The following is a 21,050-nucleotide window of genomic DNA, read 5'->3' on the forward strand; positions in this document are numbered from 1 at the left end:
CCACATTCTCACACATGTATGAAAACACACGAGAGCCGGCGTCTGCTGTTAACCGTGTCATAGCTCCGCACAAAGATGAAACGCCGTCATTGTGTTTTTCGACTTCTGAATTCCTGTGAATGGATGTGGGTGTCGGGACGGACAGCGATGCCTTTTTTGAATCGCTCCTCTTGATGTCGACGAGGCTGAGAGAGTCCTTGGAAGTGTGAGCCCGTCCTGTCATCAAAGGGGGAAACTCCCCTTCCACACTTGGAAAGCTTCTATTTAAAGACAAAACGCAGACCGCCTTCATCTGTGTTGTGGAATCTGGTCTCACGCATGCGACAAACAAACTCGTGTTTCAAAACGAGCCTCGGAGACGTTTGACTCGCTGTCGTGTTTGCTTTGAGCCAATTCAACTTATTACTTTGCTTTTTATCTTGAAAATTAGGTCAGCTGTTGACGTTTTTTTTTTTATGACATCTTCCAACTTTTTTAGCCAGGTAAGCAGCAGCAGTTTTTTTTTCCCCCGCTTGGATGGTGTTACATGACATTTTGTACATTTCTCCATCAAATAACAAAAAGCTCTGAAAACCACTGCAGGAATGCTAGTTGACGCTTCTTGTTATATTCATTTTAATCAGGAATACATTCACAATGCTCTATTTCTTTATTAGCATTAAAGGGTTTATTTTACCTAAATTTTAAAAAAGGCTTAGAGATGCATCTTTATTTCAAATTTTCTCTTGTTTATACACATCTTATTGTATCATCAGTACAAAGAGAGCAATGTCAGTCACCACTGCTCACTATAGTTGATCTCTTTTTGTTTTCTCTATAGATGTTAATCTCCTGGAGTGGAACTAGAAGCTTCCTTTGTAGACATTTCACATTAAAAGCGTAGGTCAAGCATACCAGAAGGAACAAAGCCTCCTCCTCCTGGTTTGCTTTTAGTTTGAAATATATGAAGGAAGTGGCAAGTTTTATTGTCTGCAACTCAACAATGCTTTTGAAAAACAAAAAAACAAAGTAGAAGTGATTTAATTTGTGAATGAAAACCAAATTTCTACCAAAACGCACCGACAAAATCCGACTCGTCAGAGGTTTTATTCTGCCTGTTTAGGTGACGAGATAAAAACATTTTTAGGCTAAGTACAGTCTTTTATAAGAGAGTTTACAGTTGAGTGAATAAAAGGGAAGTGCTCTCTGCAGAATCAGACTGCTCCTCGGTTTGGTCATTAAGTTTTACACGTGTTACTGGGGTCAGTTTGCTTGCGGCGATCTCGCTCTGCGGACGGACATCTCGGCGTCAGGTGCTCACTGCTCACGTGGACCAGGAAAGATCACCACAGTCACATTTCAGCCTCCAGACTCCCGAGATATTATCAGACATATGAAACGGTTGTATCAGCTGGTGCCTGCTTCTTTTATCGCCCCGGGAATTCGAGAGTTAACGTTTCCATTTTTACCCAGCAGCACTGGTCATCACTGTGCTGATCCTGCTTAGATATTTTCACATTCAAATGACATCTATTGCCTGTGTTTTGTTTTTTGTTTTGTTTTTTTCCAGTGTGATTAAATTGTTGTGTTGTAACTACGCATTTCTGCTGGGATACAGTAGGTTCCTTCTTTTCAAGCAGTTATTACTGCAGAGTTTGTTAGAATGAGGACCGTCTGGACAAATAGCTGAAAACAAAGGAATGATTCAATGGAAAAGCACACAAGAGCTTCAAAACGAGAGCACATGTGCTCCAGTGTTATGGGGCGATTGCAAAACAGGAAGGAGAAGGAGCTGGAAAATCACACGGATAAGATACACAGACGTCCATTAGAAAAGAAAAGTATCCTAAACCGGCCGTGGAGGAGTTACAGGGAAATTTAGAGGAGGAAGAGGAGTGGAGGAACTGGAACCGTGTGGTGTGTTTTAGTGCCCTCCCACTCTGTGATCACTTTGGGTGACTCCCTCTCTCTCTGTGTGTGTGTGTGTGTGTGTGTGTGTGTGTGTGTGTGTGTGTGTGTGTGTGTGTGTGTGTGTGTGTGTGTGTGTCGGCATCCAGTGAATCAGAGACTATAGAGAAGCGCGGCTGAGTGCGCCGCGCTTCTGCCACCGGCTAAACGAAAACAGATATACAACCCAACAGAAAGACAGACGAGGCTCGGAAAACATTGTGCAAACATCTGAAGTGTTTGGTGAGAAATATTTAGGAACGCCGTCATTGTGTTTTTTTTGTGTTTTTTTTCCACTTCTTTCCTTTTGTTCTTTATCTTTTATTCTGCTGCCTTCAGCTACTGTCTTGAGAATACTCTCTTCCTGGAAATCTCGACTTGTCCTCGGAGAAGTGTTTGTTTGGATGAAAGGTAGTTAATGTTTGCCTCTGAGTGTTTTCTGTGTGTTTGTGTATTACAGGCTTCTGGGACTCTGCTCTGTGCAGCCAGCGCCGCACCTCCCCCCGTCCCTGTCGCCCTGTCAGCCGTACTCTCAGCCCCCAGCGCACGAACAGGAACAAGGAGGTCGAGGGGTCACAGCAGTGGCATACCGGCGCGCACTGCGACAGTGCGCCTCCGACCCTACGATCGTACGCTCCTCCGCCTTTCTTTCGCCTGGAGAGGAGCCACTCCAGCGCTCCCTTGTGCTTTGTCAACCCCCTCTTCCTCCAAACTCACCGCCCCCACCGACGCTCTGAGGACGACCCGCCTTCACCTGCCGTCAAGTCCGACCTCGACGATGTTGGAGAACCGAAGCAGTTAACTGGCAGCCCGAGTAGCGAGCAGCACGCAGGCCCGATCAAACTGAACTGCAAGTCGGCCCCTCCTCCTCGCCCACCTCCCCCACGCTCAATGCCGCGGCGGCGGCGGCCTGCTCCGCCTCCGCCCGGACCCCCTGCGGCTACCGGCAGACCCAAGAGCATGCCAGAGGCCGTAGCCGTGGCCGCGACGCAACAACAGTCCACCAGCAGGCGCCAAGCACCCGCTCGACCACCGATGGGTGCCAAGCACAGCAGCCCGTCCAAGAGTGTCAGCTCTCCGATACCCGTGCCTTCAAACCCGCCGCCTCCGAGGCCCAAGAAGCCCGATCTGGAAGCCCACCGCTGCCACATCGCCCTGGATGACGAGACCATCGCCAAGGCCCTGTCTCGTGCCAAGCTCCCGCCTTGCCAGCCTCCACCTGCCGTCCCCGCTGATGCCCTCCTGGAGAACACGGCCGGGAGTCCGTCGGGTCCCAACGAGAGGAGACGCCAGCGGCTCAGTGACATGAGCATGTCCACTTCCTCCTCTGACTCACTGGAATATTCGCAGTCGCCTGGGTTCTCCCTGGGTCTGGCCCCGAGCCCGTCACGACACCTCAACCACCAAGACCCGGTGGAGGACAGCAGCGAGGAGGACGAGGATGGGGAAGAAGAGGAGGAGGAGGACTACGGCGTCGGCTTGGAGACGGACCTAGAGATGCGCCTCCGTCCGTCCTTCAAATCTCGGAGGCGAAGGGTCGCCGTGAGCTTGAGCGGGGGATCCTTCATCCTTCCCAGGGCCTTGAAGGGGCGCTTTAGCAAAATGAGCGGCATGCTCAGCTCCCTCATGACCCCGGAGAGACGGGCGGTGAAAAGGATCGCCGAGCTGTCCAGGGACAAAAGCTCGTACTTCGGCTCCCTGGTTCAGGACTACATCGGCTTCGTTCAGGAGAATCGAAGCTGTCACACGTCAGGGATGGACTTTCTACAGACTCTCAGGCAGTTTCTGACACAGATGAAGGCCTATCTGCGCCAGAGCTCCGAGCTCGACCCTCCCATCGAGTCCCTCATACCCGAGGACCAGATCGGTAAGTCTTATGAGATTTGTTGGTTGGTTTGCACGGCTAGGGATCGTACGTCCCGATTTTGTGCGTCATCTCTACACGCGTGCGATGTTTTAGTCATATCCTATTTCTGACAGCATTCAGTTCTCTCCATGTTTTCACTCTAAATAATTAGAGAAGTAAAACCAAGTGTCAGTGCTTCGGAGAAGGATTTCAAAATGACCTCATTCATTGACGATGTTCGTCAAGCGCCCCAGCTTGCCACTGTCTCTGGAATCAAGAGTTGTAGTTGAAGTTTTCCATATGAGTCTGCCTCATTACTGGTGTAGAGTTACAGAAATACGAGTGTGCTGCGACCCAGCGAGTTATTCTTGGCCTGGGCTTGTTGGAATAATCTCTCAGTGCAGTTGAGGCAGATTTTAAAGGGCAGGCACTTCTGTGTTTTTTTTTTTTATTTTTATTGGGACTGATTATTGAGTGCCATCAAATAATCATGGTCTATTATCTGATCTTCGATTGAAGACACTTTCATTCTTGGCTGCACTTTGGTTGCATTTGAAAAAGAGGAGCAAGAAGTATTCAAATTGAAATTGACACCGAAATTCTTGTATAATTCTAGAGTGATATCCGATTGGATGTTGTTAAAATTGACGATTTGCTCCGCTGAGGTCGTGACATTTGAAAAGGTAACGTTTGCACATATGGAAAAACTCTTATCAAAGCCATGTTTATGTCAAAGGGATCAAATTATTGCGAAATAGCTTTGCATGAATATGAATGTCTCTGCGCACATCTCACTTCTCTTGTTCATTGTAAACAACAACAGCACGCCCTTGTTCTGAGACATGGCAGTGATCCGCTCGGATTGTGCAAACACACCACAGATACGCACATAAAGTGGCTCACAAATGAGACGATGAACAAACGTCGAGATGTTTTTGCACAGCAGGAAATGAAATAAACCGGAAAGATATCTGCTTTTCGATGGTCAGAGGTGTGTGTGTGTGTGTGTGTGTGTGTGTGTGTGTGTGTGTGTGTTAAACCGAGACTCAGAAGTGTGAGCAGAGAGCAGACGGTCTGGCTGATGTCGTGCTACAATCCCACCGAATGTGTTTTAAAAGAAAGGAGAAGTGGGGCTTACTGGTGGCTGCTGTCCTCCAGTCCAGAGCGTTTACAGAGAGACGGAGGAGTGCGGCTATACGGCGGAGAAATGACGGCTCTAGGGCTTGTTGTCTTTGTAGTGAAAGTGGGAGCTAGAAATCTGAACTTCAAAGTGCCTGAGTGTGAAAAGCTTCGAAATTTGTGGCGAGGTCAAGAAGTAGAAAGATAGAGGGAAAGCTGTCAGTGTCTGGCTTGTAAATCAGTAACTGAAAAAGTTTGCTTTCGTGCACTTTGCTGTCCTCAGGCTTTGAACCGGCCGTGTTTGTTTGCGCTCCACTGCCTCGCCGCTGCTCCTTTTAGTTTATTGCAGCGAAGGGAAGCCTTTGAAACAGGTTGTGGTCGAGATAAAGCCACCGTAACAAACATTGCTCAATATCCAAAGGAAATGAGCCTTTCTGAAAAGGAAGGAATCAGGAAGTCCACAAAGCGCACCAGTGTTTCCTCGGGAGGATCTGGACCCCCTCCCTGAGTACACATCTGTATACATCCGGGGCCTCCTCCTGTCCATTTTGATTCATTCGTGTTAACAGCGTGCAATAAAGGCCTGCCGAAGCCTTACCTCAGGTGACCCACAACACTTTGCTCTTGTCGAGAGGGAGGAGGATTATTGTGATGGAGTGTAAGTGGACCATTTATCTTGTGGCGTTCTTCTGACTCACCGCAAAAAGCATCAATCATACGAACAGCATTCCTGCATGCGTTTCAAAACATGTAATTTTGCATAAACACGGCAGTACCCGCCGGCTGGAGGCCGGGGATGCCGGGGACGCCTGGGCAGCATGAATAGTCTTGTCAGTCAAACAATAAGACACAATTGTGTCGATGCAACACGCTGGGCATATATGAGGAATTGTTTCCAGGCCCGTGTACGGAGGTCCGAGGTACAGACGGAGCCATTGTTGTAGTCTTGACTTTTCAATGCACGTCAGCTGAATGAATGTTGTACTCATGAATAGGGTGGTGAAATACCTGGATGTGTTGAGGTCAGACTCCAACAAATCAGCCACTCAGACTGTAGCTCAATGGTGAATATGCAATCTATTTGGTACATGACTTTTAAGGTGTTGAAATGTCAAACTTCAAAGGTTTAGTTTTTTGTGGCTAAAAAAAGTTGTTGAAAGGCAGAAATTAAAGAGAAAAAAATTCAGGTTTGAAAAAAATTACTCATTTAAAAATGCTGTATATTAGGGCTGCACAATTAATCGTAAAAGAAAAGTCTGTTCAGTGATTCGTTAAGTTTAAAATAGAGCATTTTCCGTTGCCGCAGTTGATATGCAGGTATCATGACAAGTGTCCTACAGAGTCGTGCCCGCACGCTGAGAATTACATGCAGCTCACAGGACCGTGAGTGAAACTACAGACGTTGTAATGATTTTCCTGCTGTTTAAATACGATTTAATCTTCTCTGTCAGGTTCATCAATGATGATTTATCATCTGAAGTCTGTAGTTTTGAACATTTAGAGTAATCAGTGTTTTATTAAACTCGGTAGTAGCGTTTCATTGATACGATTGATCTGACATTTACTGGGTTTCCTTAATTAATCTGAATATATATACATTATTAGGAATATTTTACTACGATATTATATCCTATATCAGGCACCATCATATTTAGTTTTGTTTTGTTTATCTGTTAAATGAAAGCAATCAACATTTATATTAAAACGAAGTGAGAGAATAATTATCTCAATTCAAAGCAAAGAAATTGTGTTTCTTATTTTATTAAGAAATTTATTTGGCTTTACTGTCAATTAATTATTTACTAATTTGGTTTGTTTTTTTCTTGCTATTCAGGGAGAGATGATTGATATGATAACTGGCAGGATGCAGTTAGTGTAGCACAGGAGAGTCGACCAGTGTTAATGCTCCACAGATAACAACCCTGTTCATCATGTACTATACGGATAACTGACTTAGCTGGATTTGACACACGACAGAAATATGTAGTTCTTTGAAGCAGCTTTGAAATCAATGTGGAACTGTTGCCGAATCATTAACCCAGTCCACTGTAGAGGTCTTAGTCTGTATCTGTCATTAAAACACAACCAGTTTTTCATGGCCGCTAAACGGAGCACATTCAACGAAGAGGCTGCCTGGTAATACTGTACAGTTGTTACTGAAGGTTTTCAGATCTCACTGTTAACTGGTGAGAAAGAGATTTATGTATTTCAAATTTCCCTTAAGTCTCTCCGATCCATTGAGCCCACCGTTTTTAATTTTGGCCTCAAAGTTGTGTTACTGTTATTTTAGGGATATTTTTTAAATAGTCTCTGACCTAAAGCGTTAAGGCCACACCTGCACACAACAGCCTAAAATTCACTGCTAGCCTGATCAAGATGAAAATGTCTTTAACTGATTTTATTTTAAGGTACAAATAACAGACGTAATATGGTTAAACACACAACAAAATTCATTAGGTTCAAGAACCGACCCCGATTTTGTTTTTTATATAAAGGAAAAACTCGACCAAACCAGCTGGAGGAAGAAGTCATGGCATTTAACTACATTTATCTGATGGGAATTTGTCACTTAAACAAATATGTAACATGTATTTCAATGGTAAAAACGTTCTACGCTTCAACTGAATTAACGACGTTCGTAAAATATCCAGCCTGTTGATTTTTACAGCTACTCGATGGTACACACATCACCCACGTCCAGCTTTATGCCTTCAGTCATGTGATTTGCACTCAGCTGGTCACAGTCTTCACTCTTGATGTTTTTCCATCAGATTTAGACGACTCAAGTTCTTATAGATGACTTATTCCGAGGTTGAAATGCATTTAAAAAATAAACAGGATGATTTAATCCGAATAACAACATTCAAGCCTGAATTAGTTGCCATGTTCGGGGTTTGTGAAGGTTTATGATCGTGAACGTATTGCATGTAATTATCAACGTGATAAAGTGTCTGGATGACCAGACAGGGTTTTTCTTTTAAATATTCCAGCTCCTTTATTTACAGTGATGTCAGTATTTACAATCGCTCATAGGACAGTTTCAGTTTTATATGACATCCAGTCACCGGCGGTGACGCACTTTCAGTTGTAAAATGTTACTCATTTGCTTCCTCTAACAATATATTGATGAGTTGGTGTCTCATTTACCTGTGTGTGTGTGTGTGTGTGTGTGTGTTTTTGTGTGTGTGTGTGTGTGTTGGTGTCATCCTCCACAGACCAGGTGCTGGAGAAGGCCATGCACAAGTGTGTCCTAAAGCCTCTGAAGAATGTGATCGAGGTGGCTCTATATGACTTTCAGGTGCTCTCTTTGCCCCCTTTTAAAAAAAAATAAAATTTTTATTACGTGAGGAAATCACATGATATCATCGATGTGTCGACCGGCTGGATGAACGTCTCTTGTCTTTTTGCCGTCCTGCAGGTGAACAGTGGCTCCTGGCAGCAGCTCAGGGAGAACCTGGCCCTGGCGAAGACCAAGAGGCCCCAGGACCTGGGAGTGGACGGAGCCGTGCCCCCCGACCCCGTGGCGATCGAGAAAATCCGCCACAAGTTCCTGAGCATGAGGAAGATGTACTCCCCCGAGAAAAAGGTGTCGCTGCTGCTGCGAGTGTGTAAACTCATCTACACCATCATGCAGGATAACTCAGGTGAGGCGATCTTTCATTTCTCAGCTCCTTTCCACCTCCTTCAGTCGTTGTTTTTGGCTTGTTTACAGCGATGACTTCTGTTCCCTCCCGCCTGCCTGACCACCACACCTAACTTCCCCTCCGCTCTCTTGTCTGCTTCCTTCCAGGGAGGATGTACGGAGCCGACGACTTCCTGCCCATGCTCACTTACGTGGTGGCTCAGTGCGACATGCCGCAGCTGGACACGGAGATCCAGTACATGATGGAGCTGCTGGACCCGTCTCTGCTTCAAGGAGAGGGTCAGTCATAATAATACAAATGATAAACTTTATTTGTATAGCACCTTTCATACAAAAGCAAAGACACATGTTTTGAGCTTCTTTTTTTTTGTATTTGCTGAGCTGGCTTCCCTGATATCTACAGGTAGTAGGTAGAAAATACATAGTCAATAATACTGTTACCTCTAAAACTCACCAATAAACACTGAGAGTTTCTGTGTTTAAGGTGTAGCGTTGTCGAGAGAAATAATCTCCCTCCACAACTCCCCATAAAAATACAAATATTTACATTTCTGTTCCCTTAAACACACGAGATCCGACATGTTTATTTTTCAGCTTTAGAGTTCTCGGACGGCCCGTTTTGAACTTTGGACGGAGCCGGGCTCTTTACAACAGGCTGGGCTAACCACATGCTAACACTCAGACGTTAATCTTCTTTTCTCTCCGAAAAACGACAAACGAAGTGTATTTCTCAAACTATTTATTCAAAACTCTTGAGTGAACTCGCACCCTGTCAAAGATAGAGACCCAGAAAGTTTCCTTTGAGCTTTGAAAATGACGTTTACGAGACGTTACCTCCACTTGAAGTTATATAATGTTGGATGTTTCCTTTTTGAGGTCCGCCACATTGCAGTGTGGTGCCAGTTCAAAGTGAGGTCCACCCTGTTGTATAACCTGATCAAAGGAAGGTCAGCAGCGACCATTCAACTGTGTGTCAATGGAAATTAAATGGCTGGAAATAGTTTGCGTGATTAGAGATGAAGGGTGGGAGTCACGTATTAGAAGTCCTCACCAACAGAGTAGCCTTTTCCCAACTGTCCCGAGATCAACGGTGGTGTATCGATGAACAAGAGAAAGCCTCCTGTTGTTCCTTAAAGTTGCTGTAGTCAATATTTTTTATACTGAGATGTAAACATAGACTGTATATAACTGGATGTAGCTTCCGTCTCTGAAAAACTAGACCGATGCGGAAGTGTCTTAAGCTGCAATACCACCAAGTGACACTAGAGGTCGGCTCCAAAAAGCTTCCGGCGCCATAGACTCCCATTCAACTCGTCAATAATATTTCTCCACGACTTCTCTCGGTGTTGTTGGCCAAAGTCGCTCTTTCTTATTCGTTTTTTGGAGGTCCATCTGAAAATATTCCCGTCATTAATTAGAATAATAGGCTTCAAAAAGTTGTGTTTTTTGGGGGCGTGTCTGTTTGATCGACAGGCCTGTGGTGCAGTCAGGCTACGGCTTCCAATCAGATCGAGTCAGATCCACCGCTCGCCCAAATATGGTCACTTCCTGCCGTAAACCGCGCAGAACTAGCAAGATGGTGACGGACAAAATCCGGGTGACGTCACTGCTGGTTGGCGATTAGCTGGTGAAAACTTTGAAGGACAGATATTTTTGAAACGGCAACAGGAGAAGAAACAGTTGATAAAAATATGCCCCCAGCAGCTGCTCAACTTGATACTGTATGTCAGTGTTTAACTGTCTGTTGTGCTGCCCCATGGTGGCCGAGAAACATGAATAAATGCAACTTTAAAGCTTGAAAGAAGTATAGGCCCCTGTTTTGCACATTTTATTCTTTATTTGTCATTGTTTGGATTTTTTTTAGCTCATTCTATAACAGTCCTTTTACCACAACCACCTCAGCTAAGTTGACTTTACCCTGAAGGTTCAGTGAGAAAGCTTCATAAATATAGTCATAGGAAGGAAAAGTCCTCAGCATGAGGGTCGGAAATTCCAATCAGTTTAATTTCAATGGGCTGGAACCAGTTCAGAAGAGACGGCAGGTTCAGCCCTGCCAGAATGAAATATTTTCCTATCAGTGCCAAACGGTCTGGCGCGTAAACTAATGTAAGAAGCTAAACCTGAATTTCTGAAGCATTTGATGAAATGATCATCAGCACTGTAAATATAGCTCTGTGATTCACCTCGATCACGATAAAGGAAGTGTCTGACACCTCAGCTCCCTCCTATGCCAGCTAGTTTCATTTCTAAATAACTCGTCCTGACGTATTTAGCTGTTCAGTTTTGTTTTGTCTGTCTTCCATTCATCTCCCAACTGTCTTTTCTTTTTGCTTTCTATCTCAGGAGGCTACTACCTGACCAGCGCCTACGGAGCCATGGCCCTCATCAAGAACTTCCAAGAGGAGCAGGCGGCCCGGGTGCTGAGCTCCGAGGCCCGAAACACTCTGCACCAGTGGCACCGCCGGCGCACCACCCAGCGTTCGGTGCCGTCCGTGGACGACTTTCAGGTATCCCGCCTGACCTGAGCCCACCTTGAACATCCAGGCAGTGAGTCTAAGTTGTACCAATTCCCAAATACATCCACACTTCACGTTTCGGCATTGAAAAGACGCATGAAAGCTGCTGTGTGAAAATGGACTTAACAGTTTCCACTAACATCACAGCATGTGGATCTGTGGGTCAGTACTTGTGGTAGACAGCACCCCCTAGTGGAACAACTGCATGCAATATCTTTCAAGTGCATGGGATTTTCCTGCCTGCTTGTTTATTAACACATCAGTCCTGCCTCTGTCTTTCATTCTTGGAGATTTCTGCCAAATCTTGACTCTGGACTTTTTCTCTGCGTAGAACTATCTCCGTGTCGCCCTGCAAGAGTTGGACATGGGCTGCACGGCCAAAACCCTGCTCGTCCAGCCGTACACCACCACGGAGGAGGTCTGCTCTCTCTGCGCTTACAAGTTCAAGATCCCCGACCCCGAGAACTACGCGCTGTTCCTGGTCACCGAGGACACCAGCCAGCAGCTCGCCCTGGACACCCACCCTCAACGGATCAAAGCCGAGATCCACAGCCGGCCGCACGCACTGATCTTCCACTTTGTCTACAGGAGGGTGTTGAACCTGAACCTCTGCGTCCCTGCCAGCGTGCAAAACGGAAACTGCCTTCAAGTTGAATAGTCTGGGGTGGGAGGGGATGTATTTGATCCTAAACAATAAGTCTTTTGTTCTTCTATTGGTTGTAGAAGTTTGTTTTGTAGATAGATCTGAGAGCATTTGAATGGAGACGGAAGCATGCTGATTTAAAATATGTCTTTGATTTGCAAATGATGAGGTGACTTTTGATTTTCGCGAGGAACCACCAGGTTGTTGGACGGGCTCCGGAAAGTGCAGGTGTTTTACTCAAACATCTAAAAAAAAAAAAAAAAAAAGAAGAAGAAAGAATGGAAGTATGGAATGGTAAGGTTGGTTGCAAGTCTGGTCGGCCAATGTCTGCTTTGGCGAGGCCGTGGTGTGCAGGATTTTAGCATGTGCCGTGGTAAATTGAGAAAGAGGAAAGGTCTGGACATGTTGGGGCGTGTATACCATCCTCAAAACAGAAGTCATACAGTAAAATATTGTATTTTTTGTAATTAACTTTTGCCTTAACTGCTGTCCTCCAGGTGCTTTCAAAAGGAATTGAACATACAGTGTGCTACTGAGAGCTTCCAGCTGTCATCCAGTAATTAGTCAGCATTCAAACTTCTTGCTAAAACATTAATTTAATAAGTAAAATGAAATATTGTACAATATATGATTGTCTTTTTTTTTATTATTATTATTGCTCTGCAATTGCTGGTCAATTGTAGCTTGTATTTCTGTGTAGAAATATTTTTATATTCAAATGTTTTTCATCCCTAAAGTGACAAGGATTAGTACTCTGATTTAATATTTCTGTACTGGACTTAATACTGGACTTACTCGTGCCAGATATTTTTCTTAGAGGTCAACTTAAATCAACACTGTTTCTGTTGTTTGTTATGAAAATCTCAAAGCTGACTGTGGAAATATATAAAATATTCTCTGAACGAGGCTGACTCCCGCATGATATTTTCTGAAAGGTGTGCTGCTTTTTTTTTTCTGAATTCAGTGACACAATATAGGATTTCAGGATTCTCACAGTCACATAATGGCAGTGTCACTCCTTCAGCATGGGAACATTGGAATATTTTACTGCCGATTTACCGGTCTCATATTTAAATACTGAGTGGAAATTAAACATAAAAAAAAATTTATGCACATTTTCTTTAATGAAATTCTTAAATTTCTATCATTTGTATTGAAAAATAACACGTTAAATTGGAAAAAAATAAATCCCTAAGTATCCTCACTTGGACTTTGGGGCCTAACTGTGCACCAAGAAGAATGTAATTCACATAATCTCATATAATAATAATATAATAACATACAAAGATATTTTACGCTAACTAAAACAAATAAAAAGATTGAGATTGTTTTTTTATTTGGGATTTACAAGAATTAAGTGGAGATGTTGAGGACCAAATCTAAATGTTGTACGCCCGGCTGTAACGCCCAAACTTTTACTTTTATTTTTTTGACATTTAAAATTTGCTCTCAAAATGCAAAATAATGCAAATAAATGTTCTTTAAAAAAAATATTTATATATCCCATTGCTCCGTTGTATAGTGCTAATTTTACAAACATGAACATATTAAAAATAGCCAACACAGATAAAACAATAAGTTTGTTTAAATTGTATTGATTAAGCAGTCCTTTGAATTTTACGGATTGATTTAATCTGACGAATGAGAAGAAATCCAGTTTCACTTTCTTAATCCTTATTTTAATTTTTTTTTAATATAAGTGGGCGTGTCCTAAACATTAGACCCCGCCCCCGAATTGCAGGGAAGGGAACTCGTGAACGTCGGTAAATTCAGCCACCGGTACCGGTACCGGGTTTCTCGACGCACGGACGCGGTTTACGCGTCATTTTACGCCCCCCCCCTCCCCCCGAGGTCAAAGTTTTACACGGATTTCCGGCGTGTTTTGTTTTGTTTTGTTTCCAGCTACTGATTCACACGTGAGCTCATCTCGCAGGCTCGCGTCGGTGTCTTTCCAGGAAGTTGCTCCTCGGGGTGAGTTTGCCACACTCGGTCAATCTCTCGCGTGTTAATGAATAAACGGGTGATTATGACGTCACACCGGCAGCTGCTTCATCGCAAACGTGCTGCAGTTCAGTTTGGTGAAGCTGAAGCGTGTTCGCGTTAAACACCGTTGAGCGAGTATTTAGCTCGTTTCGCTAACAGGAAATGGGCGTCTTACTTTCGTTATTTACCCAGATTTGAACAAACTGAAGTTATTACCGCTGCGGGTGTCATTTATTCTTCATTAGAAAGGCCGTTTCGTGGGTTAAAGCCATGGTTAACTTGCATAATTTAAAATGATCAGTTTCGGTTTTTCAAACTTTTTTTTTTTTTTTTTTTTAAATAGTTACGCATGACGTCACTGAGCATGCGCAGTGACGTTCAACAACCCCGATAAACCCTTCCAGGATGCGTCATTCTCTGATAGTGATGAGTACTTCCAGTAGCAAAAAATAAACTGTGGATAGTTCTTTTTTTCAGCGTTTTTAATTCTCCTAAATGTAAACAAATATTGTTTGGGTTGATGTCGCTGCCCGGTCTAGCTCACCATGTATCCATGGCAACATCACACTTCCTGTTTCCTATAAAAGTTTACCATCTATTCACTAATATGAAAAATATTGATGTGATGTTTTTATAGCATATATTGTATGCGTGGCTGTGCTTTTCTTAGCGAAGTGTCTCTTCGTTGAGACTTTGTGACAGCACACAGAGATCTTGTGTATAGTTTGTGTTTTTTGTTTTTTTTTCTCTTGCAGGCAAGACGACTATCACAGCCAAACACCAATTCGTAGGTACTGCATTCACTGTTGTCCCGTCTTTTCAGGAACGGTCTGCCTTTGCGATGGATCTCCAAGCCTGTCTCCAAACCGCACTAAGGAAAAAATATCGGACACTTTTTGAAGCGTATCCTGAGAACTCGTTACTTCCTCCGAGACTTTGCTATCGGGACTTCAAGGAGGACCAAAGATTATCGAATCTGAACCAGAACGAATTGAGATTTGTTGACAAATCTGGATTTCCTTTGCAGTTTGTTTATACACGGGTCACCCCAGCGGAAATCTTCTCCTGCGACTGCCTCCATAACACCAGCAAAAGAACAGTTATCACTGTAGGAGCGAGCGGAGTTGGAAAAACCGTGACGGTGCAGAGTTGTGCTCTCAACTGGGCCGACCGGAGAGATCACCATGACATCCGCTTTCTGTTTCCTCTCGCTTTCTGGGAGTTCAATTTGCTCAAACAGAAATTGAGCCTAATTGAACTCCTCCAGACATTTTTTCCAGAATTAAAGGAGCTTGACGCTTCCAGTTTAAATAAAGAAAACGTGTGGTTCATCCTCGACGGACTGGATGAGTATCGTCGCCCGCTAAACTTCAGCTGTCCCGCCGTTATTAATGTTTCAGAGGCGTGCACGGTAGACAGTCTTGTGACCAATCTGATCAGGGGAAATTTACTTCCCCATGCTCATATATGGCTACTGACGCGATATTCGGCGGCAGCAAAAATCCCTAATTGCTATTTTCTCAAAGAGACTGAGTTGCAAGGGTTCAGCAACGAACAGAAGGAGCAGTACTTCGGGACGGTTCTTGGAAATGAGGATCTCGCCAACAAAGCCATTGACCATGTGAGACTATCGAGGAGCCTGGACTTCCTGTGTCAGATACCTTCGATCTGCACCATCGTGGCACATGTTTTTAAGGATCACCTAAAAGTAATCGAAGGGTATAAAATACATCCCTTAAATCTCACCCAGATTTACACAAATCTGTTGAAGGCATCGAACTCCAACGTCATCGCCAAGCTGAAAAGGCTGGCGCTTGTTCGGAAGAACGAGGACACTCTAATATTTGAGTCCGACCTTTTGGAGAGGGACATAAGTGCCGAAGCAGCATCCGCTTTCGCCAAAGAGTGCCCGCTTGTGTTGAGAGAGGAGACCGGGCTGCACAACCACACGGTGTTTCGCTTCGGCCAGTGGAGCATTCTGGAGTTCTTGGCCGCATCGGCTAAACTGGACGACCTCAAAGTGTCGAGGGTTTCCCTCCGCTGCACTTGTAAGCGTTTGGTTGACGAGGCTCTGAAGAGCAACGACGGGGAGTTCGATACCTTCCTACGTTTCCTCTTCGGCCTCATTAAGGAACGTCACCTGTTGGATTCCAACGACGTGCTCTTCGTCTACACCAAGAGGACGATCATGGAGAACGTTTTGTCTGACAGCTTTTTCGGGCTCTTTCAGTGTCTGAGGGAGTACGACAGCCAGGCTCTCCAGAGCGAGGCCAAGTTTTTCGCTAAGTTCGATGTCTGTCCGATGGGTGAATTCTCTCAAATGCAGTGGGAGTTCATGGTGAACAAGATCATGGACTTTGATGGGATTCAAGACAAATTCGAGATGCCAGTGCCGATGAGATGTGAGGAGAAACTCCTCCGGCAGCTGCCGGATATTCTCAGAAGCAGGAAAGCCATGTAAGTTGGAACTCATTACGTTCAGCTTTTAATTAGTTATGTACACAAATGCTATGAGTGTTTGTGCATTTACATGTTCCCAAATGGGTCACCTGACCCGTACCGCAAAAAAAATAATGTCCCTTTGCATATCCATTATGGTATACATAGGGCTCGGTATTGTTCAAAAAACTTTTAATACTGGTACAAATACCTTGACTTAGATACTGGTTCCTTAAAGATCATGCCTTTATCAAAACCAATTTTATAAAATTAATTTTAAGTTAAAGAAAATTGATTTAAAATTAATTATTGATTTATTAATGATAATAATGAGATCAACAGGCTGTTAGTTTTGGTCTTTCTATGGGATCTGTTGACCGATGGAGGGGGAGGATAAAAAAATACTGCCTTCTGTTTCCTTCGAGGTATGTCTAATTTGACACGTGTCACTAACTTCAATCTCCTCGCAGCCTGCGATTCTCGAACCTGACAGACAAGAGTTGTCCGGCGCTGGCAGCGGTCATGAGCACCAAGGAGTCCCACCTGAGAGAGCTGGACCTGGGCTACAACAGCTTCAGCGACAGCGGAGTGTTTAACCTCGTACAGGGGCTGAGCGATCAAAACTGCAGGCTGAAAGTGCTGAGGCTGTCGGGCTGCGGAGTGACCGAGCAGGCCTGTAAACACCTGGCCACGGCTCTGGGAAGCGCCCCGAAACTGGAAGAGTTGGACATCAGCAGGAACGAAGTAGGAGATATGGGAATTTGGCATCTTGCAGTTGGTCTGAAAACTGCAGAATGCCACCTAGAAAAACTCAAGTAAGTGCTGGGAAGTAAACCTACAGTCGCAATTGCACGTACAATATTTTCCCCATCAATCTTCCTATCGGTAACCCAAAATGACAAAGTGAAAACATGGTTTTCGAAGATGTAACTTTTGGGAATTTTTGCCTTTATTTGACAGGACCAGTGAGTGAGTGAGTGAGAGAGAGAGACACGACATGAAGGGGGTAGAAAGAATAGTATTGACATGCATTAAAGGTGTGACCCACCCAGACTCACCCCTCAGAGGATGTTCTCATTCAACTTCTCTATTACTTTCGGCTCGCACCTATTTCCACAGTTTTTGGCAAATTCCTTTAAAATCCAAAACAGAACTTTTATTTGCAGAAGTATTCCGATGCTTGATTTAGTACTTTTATTGACAGCACTTACAGCTTAGAGTTTTCTGAGTTGAGCCTCTTTGTCCCTCTCTGTATTCAGCAGATCTGTCATATATGTTGCCCCCTTTTTCTTTTCTTTTTTTGTAGACTGTCACAGTGCAACATTGAGACGGACGGCTGCGTCTATCTGGCCATGTCTCTGCACAAGAACCCCACCTATCTCAAAGAGTTGGATCTGAGCATCAACATCATCGGAGACCAGGGCGCCAACGAGCTCTTTAAAATGTTTGACATATCGCACTTAGCCAAACTGGAGTGAGTATAACTGCAGCACTGCATTTCCACATAAATGGAGAGATTTAGGAGATCCGGCGACATTCTGTCTCTTCACGTCTCTTCGGCAGGATGTACCACTGCGGCCTCACTGTGTTGAGCTGTATCGGGATCGGCGAGGCTCTGAAGTCTGAAACCGGCTCTCTGGTCGAGCTCAATCTGAGCAACAACAACTTGAAAGACGCAGGGTTCGCCATCATCTGCGAAGGCATGTACGCGTGGTGTCGTCTGGAGAAGCTCAAGTAAGGACCCTTGATAAAAAAATACTGGCACAAGACAATTTTATTATTATGACTGTATGAAAAAAGCACATGAACCACTGATTAATGTCATTTTCTCGTATTTCCCTCTCAGCGTTTCAGGATGCGGAATCACTGGTAAGGGTTGCATTTATTTGGCGAAGGTCCTGTGTTCGATCTCGCAGCTCTTCAGCGGGTGGGCGAAACAATCCGAGTGGCAGGCGGTCGAGCTGAGGGACCTCGACCTCAGCATGAACTGCCTCCGAGACCAAGGGGTCCGAGAAATTTCAGCGGGCCTGAAGAATCCCTTCAGCCACCTGGAAACTCTCAAGTGAGACACTTTTTCTTTTCTTTTTTTTAACAGACTTCTGCATGACAGTGTGTTTAAAGTTTTCTTTTTTTACGAAACCTGTATCGACACATCGTTTTGGGTTTCCTTTCAGCTTGAGTCGTTGCAGCATCACCGACGACTGCTGTGCCGAACTCGCAGTAGGATTAGCGTCCAAGGAGAGCGTCATCGTCGAGCTGGACCTGTCTGGCAACGACCTTCGGGATAAGGGCGTGAAGAAGCTCTGCTTGGGGCTCAAGAACCCTCAGTGTAAACTAAAGAAACTGTCGTAAGTTATTTGTTCATATCATCTCTTAAATGTAAAAGTGTTTCCACTCTCAGACCAAACCATAATCTACATATAAAAGTGGACGTAGTTTCAGGGTCTGGAAAAATTAGGCTGATATGGAAGTGCCTTGAACTGCAATACCACCGAGCGCCACTAGAGGTTGGCTCCAAAAAAAAAAACACTTGCTCCATAGACTCCCATTCAACTTCTTTCATGAAATTTGATGTCAACACTTTTTTTTTCACAAGTTATTTCGGTCTTGTTAACTGAAGTAACTCTTTTCTTATTAGTTTTCCGGCGGTCCATCTAAAAATAATCCCGTCGGTAATTGGAAAAAGAAGTCGTGTTTTTGGGGGGGCGTGCCTGTTTAGTTGACAGGCCTGTGGTGCAGTCAGGTTACGACTGTCGGTGGGCGGGGTGTAGTGTCATCGGGTTTCCAATCAGATCGAGTCAAATCCACCGTTCGCTCCTTCCCGCATCGCCCTAATATGGTAATTCTGGCGACGACCAATATCTGAACCCGGGGCGCCATTACAGCCGTTCGCAAATCAACTGGTGACGTCACTGCAGGTTGCCGCTTGCTTATCGTTTACCCGAAATACACTTTTACTGTTTTGGGTCGGTGCCTCAGCGCAAATAGTGTCCCAGAGAAAGAGCCGTAACGTCCAGCTGCACACCTCCGGATGAGCAACGAGACGGGACAAAGTTTAGCAAAGATGTTTATTGTGGTGTTTTGTGCTTCCCTGCAGACTGAGAAGCTGCAGCCTGACATCGAAGAGCATTCAGTTCCTGACCTCTGCCCTGAAGGCGAACCCGTGTCATCTGATGGAGCTGCAGCTGATGGGCAACAAACTGGAGGACTCTGAAGTCATGACGCTCGTGGCGCTAACAAAGAACCTGAAATACTCACTGCGTACAATAGAGTGAGAACTGATCCTCTAAAAATAACTTGCTCACGTAAACAACAACTCGGCGTACTCAAACGTAATACGGAGGTGGATTCAAATGAGCCGAGACTGTTCACTCACGTGTCCTAATTTTATTTTCTTATCTTTCAGTGTCTCGGTGGATTGAACAACGAAGACAGAAGGACAAAAACGGATCAAACTGGGTCACTTTTTTTTTTTTTATATTAACCCTCATACTCTCTGCGTTCCAATATCCATACTACAATACTATTTAGTATGCAAGGAAAAGATTTAATACTAAAGGAAGGAAAGCAAACGGAAGAAGGAGAAAAAGAAGAGGCCTTCAAAAGAACCGTACTCCTTACAAATTGCATTCTTTTTCTTTTTCCTTCATATGTCGCGCTACAGATGGATCTGACCAGGAGGGTCAAAGTTCAAGATGTATTTTTATGATGAAGTATCATGTGCCAATTGTTATACATGCTACATGCAGCAGTACATACTTTTTAAGGGTAGCTGTATGTATCAAAAGTAAAAAGAAGTACTGCGCATTTCGCAGGGACTGACAAACCAACTCTACAGTGGGAAGGCCCACTAATTTCATTTCAACAAATATTTACCTCATTGATTATGCTTTGTATGATCTGTACATACTGAATGATTTTTTTTTTTGTTCAATATTTGAATGTACCTAGTGGGTTTCAGGAATGAGGTCAAAATGTATATTTTTTTATTGCTACTTTGCATTTGTTTTTGTTTTTTTTACATTTTTAAAGGTAAAATCTAAAGTTCTCAGCCACAAAAGTGATTTTGTTTTTTGTGGCTAATATCTATATCTGTGTTAAAAAGTGGTATATTACAAACTAGTCTTGTCTGTACAGTGTTGTTTATGTTCTATGTATGTGGTGGATCAGTTGAAATCATGGGCTTAACCACAGACGTTTTTGGAGGGTCATGTCCCTCCCCCCCTAGTATAGAGTAGAAAATATTACTTTTATCAACGACGTCAACGCTTCTGTCTTTTCTTATTGGATGTTCATTTTCAATTTGTTTCAGTTATATCTGGAGAACGTGGCCCTTGCAACTGGCATGTTGTTTAGACTTTTGTATGCCTTAAATAGGAGGTGCCTGCCAAGACTTCACTACACCTCCAGAAGTAATAATGGAGTTGGATGCAACTCAACTGTCAAGGCAGAAACAAAATACACAATATACCAAAATGATAATAGTGAGTAGAGCTCACACCTGTGTTTGGCTCACTGCCAGAGCAGTTATTGAAACTTTATTCCTGGAATGACAGGTGTAGCTGGTCCTACCACCAGTAAGGGAGTAATTGATGTTGTTTTTTTATATTTGTAACGACTATCCCATTCTGATGGTTTTAAAAACAGTTCTTGGTGTGCATCAATTCTACAATAAAGAGTTGGAGACAATATTGCTTCATCGTTTTAAATAGGGGGGAAACATGCTGAGCAGTATTCACAATGATCAAGAAGTTAATTGAAAAGTATTAAAACAAAACAAAAAATGTTTTGCTCCCATTTTAATTGTAATTTATTGTTTATCTTTAAAATAGATTTTTATATTTACATCACATTACATTTATAAATATATAAAAGTAAATTTTGTACATTTAAAGCTATGTAATTGACTTTTTTTTAAAATAGTGTTCGTGTTAA

At 43.8% G+C, this 21,050-nt stretch overlaps 2 protein-coding genes across 4 annotated transcripts in view; both read left to right on the forward strand.

The window, feature by feature from the left end:
- LOC138208977 (ras and Rab interactor 2-like) overlaps positions 1–12,598 on the forward strand; it is a 35,032-nt gene extending 22,434 nt beyond the window's left edge. Inside the window, exons 8-13 of one of the 2 annotated variants that reach the window (XM_069167257.1) lie at positions 2,387–3,793; positions 8,107–8,189; positions 8,310–8,535; positions 8,682–8,813; positions 10,878–11,081; positions 11,382–11,471. In XM_069167257.1, the coding sequence (XP_069023358.1) occupies positions 2,387–3,793; positions 8,107–8,189; positions 8,310–8,535; positions 8,682–8,813; positions 10,878–11,059 (2,030 nt within the window). In that variant the 3' untranslated portion in view covers positions 11,060–11,081; positions 11,382–11,471. Of the gene's footprint in view, positions 1–2,386; positions 3,794–8,106; positions 8,190–8,309; positions 8,536–8,681; positions 8,814–10,877; positions 11,082–11,381 lie in introns of both variants that reach the window. The other variant, XM_069167256.1, reaches the window with a different exon arrangement.
- Positions 12,599–13,444: 846 nt separating this feature from the next.
- On the forward strand, positions 13,445–20,804 carry LOC138209500 (NACHT, LRR and PYD domains-containing protein 12-like). Of its 2 annotated transcripts, none has more exons than XM_069168124.1 (9): positions 13,445–13,664; positions 14,432–16,133; positions 16,586–16,930; positions 17,422–17,589; positions 17,679–17,849; positions 17,962–18,177; positions 18,290–18,463; positions 19,213–19,386; positions 19,522–20,804. In XM_069168124.1, the coding sequence occupies exons 2-9, from the start codon at positions 14,518–14,520 to the stop codon at positions 19,535–19,537; spliced, it is 2,880 nt and encodes a 959-aa protein (XP_069024225.1). In that variant the 5' UTR covers positions 13,445–13,664; positions 14,432–14,517; the 3' UTR covers positions 19,538–20,804. The 2 variants fall into 2 exon arrangements, with proteins under 2 accessions (XP_069024225.1, XP_069024224.1); XM_069168123.1 differs by having other exon boundaries at positions 14,500–16,133.
- The last annotated feature ends 246 nt before the right edge of the window (positions 20,805–21,050 follow it).

This window comes from Embiotoca jacksoni, unplaced genomic scaffold, assembly GCF_022577435.1.
Source record: "Embiotoca jacksoni isolate LCO1_2020_lvr unplaced genomic scaffold, fEmbJac1.0.p SCAF_4, whole genome shotgun sequence".
Classification (NCBI taxonomy): Eukaryota; Metazoa; Chordata; class Actinopteri; family Embiotocidae; genus Embiotoca; species Embiotoca jacksoni.